This window comes from Octopus bimaculoides, chromosome 28, assembly GCF_001194135.2.
Source record: "Octopus bimaculoides isolate UCB-OBI-ISO-001 chromosome 28, ASM119413v2, whole genome shotgun sequence".
NCBI lineage: Eukaryota > Metazoa > Mollusca > Cephalopoda > Octopoda > Octopodidae > Octopus > Octopus bimaculoides.
Window position 1 is genome coordinate 17,073,405 of NC_069008.1, and position 3,399 is coordinate 17,076,803.

At 42.0% G+C, this 3,399-nt stretch overlaps 1 protein-coding gene across 1 annotated transcript in view; it reads right to left on the reverse strand.

The window, feature by feature from the left end:
* Nucleotides 1-233: 233 nt before the first annotated feature.
* The window catches only part of LOC106881813 (spliceosome-associated protein CWC27 homolog), a 12,119-nt gene continuing 8,953 nt past the window's right edge, over nt 234-3,399 (reverse strand). The window contains exons 7-10 of the mRNA XM_052977505.1: nt 3,285-3,397; nt 2,554-2,642; nt 1,020-1,293; nt 234-536 (exon numbers count right to left, since the gene is read on the reverse strand). Of these exons, the coding sequence (XP_052833465.1) occupies nt 383-536; nt 1,020-1,293; nt 2,554-2,642; nt 3,285-3,397 (630 nt within the window). The 3' untranslated portion in view covers nt 234-382. The remainder of the gene's footprint in view (nt 537-1,019; nt 1,294-2,553; nt 2,643-3,284; nt 3,398-3,399) is intronic.

Here is a 3,399-nt window from a genome sequence, read left to right on the forward strand (position 1 = left end):
TAAGGGTGGTGATGACATGTGACGGTTTGTCTGCCCCCTACCCTCTCCCTATTTAACAGTTCTACCACCAAAACTGAGGATGGTGGTGGTGGAGGTGGAGGTGGTGATGGAGAGTTAAAGGAGGGTTAGGGCCCAAGAAATGGTGGTGGTGGTGGGTCTGGGAATGATTTGCATATGGTGGTGGTGGTGGTGGTGGTGGATGGTAGGCTGTGGTGGTAGTGGTGGAAGAGGTGTTTGCTGTGGGGGTGGGAGGTTATAAGAGAATCAAAGATGACAGTGGTGGTGGTGGTGGTGGTGATGGAGTTTAGATGTTTATAATGAGAGTGACTGATGGTGATGGCCATGGTTGGATTGGTGGTATGATAAGAATGGTGGAAGATGATCACTTCTTTGATGACATTGCCTGCTTGCTGGCCTCCCGTCGCCGCTTCGTGATGGGGTTTCGGGGGTCGAAGAGCTCGTAGCGATCCACGTCGTGGACGTTGGCATCCAGGACTTTCAAGTCTGGTTCGATGAAGTGTAACTTGTGCCGTAACCTGCCACAGAGAGAATAAGAGTCAGTAAGAGAGAGAGAGAGAAGGAGAGAGATATAGATAGATAGATAGATAGATAGACGGATGGACGGACGGACAGACAGACGGACAGATAGACAGGTAGGTAGCCAGACAGACAGACAGATAGATAGAAGAAGTTTTAGTTGAATGAATTAAACCCAGGACTTATTTTTTTCTAATATCAATTTAGATTTCAGGCAATGACACATTAGACTATGTAGTCCTAGATACACTATGCCTGAATAAAAGATGAAATGGTCACAACTGGAACATCTCTGATCATAGGTCTACTGGATCAGGACTGACCTGGGGCTAAACAACAACAACAACAAAAAAGAGCACATTAGATAAGGTAGTCCTAGATACACTATGACTGAATATATGATGAGGTGGTCACAACTGGACACCTCTGATCATAAGTCCACTGGATCAGGACTGACCTGGGGCTAAACAACAGCTACTCACCAAGACATATCATTGATGTCGTCTGTGTCGTCATCAGGGATCGTGTCACCCTTGTTCTGGTCATCTTTGCTCTCTGCCTCGTCATCATCGGAATAATCGCCGCCGACCTTCTGGGCCGCACGGAGCCGATTCTGGAACTTGGACAGCAAATCAAGTGTGATTTCTTCACGGTTGGGTCCATTCTTGCCTTGTTGGTATTTCAGCTCTTTGTATTTCTCCCGTTCTTTGCGGAACTCTGCCACGACTTCACTCTTTGTTCCTGGGTCAGTGTGTTCTATGACAGAGAAAGAGAGAGAGAGAGAGAGTGAGGAAATGAGAGAGCAAGGAGTGAGGGAGGAGAGAGAAAAAGAGAAGAGGACAAGGGACAGGGGGAGGAGCAGACAAGTGTGTATATACACCATACACAAAACATGTGTGTATGCATGTATTTATACACATAAAATTTCATATACGTATAATATATACATACATATGAGGTGAGCCCATAAAAATACATGTTATGCTGAAACATATGTAGCAATGTATATCCATAAAAATATAAAAATTTCCATCCATAAAATATTTCTCGTTATTAATACATTTATCTGACACTACACAGAGTACCACTTACATAACAATCCCATACAGTCAACTCGGAAGGTTGGGAATACATATATATACACATACATACATATATATATATACGACAGGCTTCTTCCAGTTTCCGTCTACCAAATCCACTCACAAGCATTGGTCAGTCTGAGGCTATGGTAGAAGACACTTGCCCAAGGTGCCACACAGGGGGACTGAACCCAGAACCATGTGGTTGGGAAGCAAGCTACTTACCACACAGCCACTCCTGCACCTATATATAACATACATACATATATACTTATAAATATATATATATATATATATATATGTGTATGAAATTTGAATAAGAAAACAAAGAAATATTTTAAAATGTCTTTAAATTCTTCCTGTACCAATTCTGCTTTCAATGCCAGTTCAAGGAAAAGTTCAAAGAGGAAATATTTGAGGTTTTAGGTCTTAGAGTAGCATTTCTCTACACCTGCCGCAAAGGTGAGCTTTTACGTTGCACCAGATTTTTGCTCTATACTGTGTGTGTGTGTGTGTGTGTGTATACACACACACAAATGGATGAACCAAGAAAGCGAACCTCTACAACAGTGGTTCCCGACCTTTTTTATGCCCCACACCACTAAAAAACCTTTAATATGCTCTCGCACCCCTTAAAGTAATAATTTATATAAAAATAAAGGTGCCCGGGGCAATTGCCCTCTTTGACACCCTATAAATCCGACCCTGCTTGCATCCTCTGGAATGCTATCTCCACACCCCTGGTTGGGAAACCCTGCTCTACAAGGAAACTAGATTTCATTAACAGCCAAATCTCCCTCAAATCACATTTACTTCTCCTAAGCATGAAACCCAATTACTGTGATTACATTATATCTTAGAAAAATCGACCATTACAAGCCAACAGGCTCTAACAACAGACACCCATTGCAATTGAAGAAGTCACCCTCCTCACCTTTCTCTTCCTTGGCGTTGACTACCTTGGGGTATTTCATCTCGCGGATTTCTTTCTTCAGTTTTTCAGATTCTAAGTGAAGCTCTTCACTGTGGAAACAACAAAAAGTACACACGAATAAGTGGCTTCAGACGGTGCAACATGATGGCCCCTACGTTGAATTTGGGGCTGCTTTGGTTGTAAAAGAAAATTAAGTGACCAAAATATTGTAAAACTTTGAGTCAACATAAAACAAGCAAGTAAATAACAGGTGGGGAAACTCTTCTGGTTAAAAACAAACCTGAGACTGTCCCAACCAGTCCTTCTGCACTTTGAAAGCCCAGTGGAATAGTAGGGTTAGTAACAGGAAGAGCGCCCAGATGCAAAAGGATGTCTTAGTAATATATATTCATCTAACCCATGCTAGCATGGGAAAACAGACATAAATATGAATGAGAGAGACACACACACACATACATGTAACCACACAAACATAAACATACCTTAACAACTACACACACACACACATATACAGAATAGGAACCGTAACAAGTACACACACAAAACACACATACATAATCATATACACACACATATACACATACATAATAAGTATACGCACAAAACACATACACACACAAAAACACACACACACAAGCATCCATACATATAAACATAACAAACACACACACAAGCATATGCTAACAAGTACACACACACACAACAAAAAAGTAGGGGTTCTAAAACTGTACCTTCTTGTCAGTTTCTTCTCTGGAGTTCCCTTCTTACTGTCAACAACATTAGAGTCCTTCAGGGCTTTCAGGGGCCGCTGTTGTGTTCGTTCCTCCTCCGGCCCCTCATCGTCCC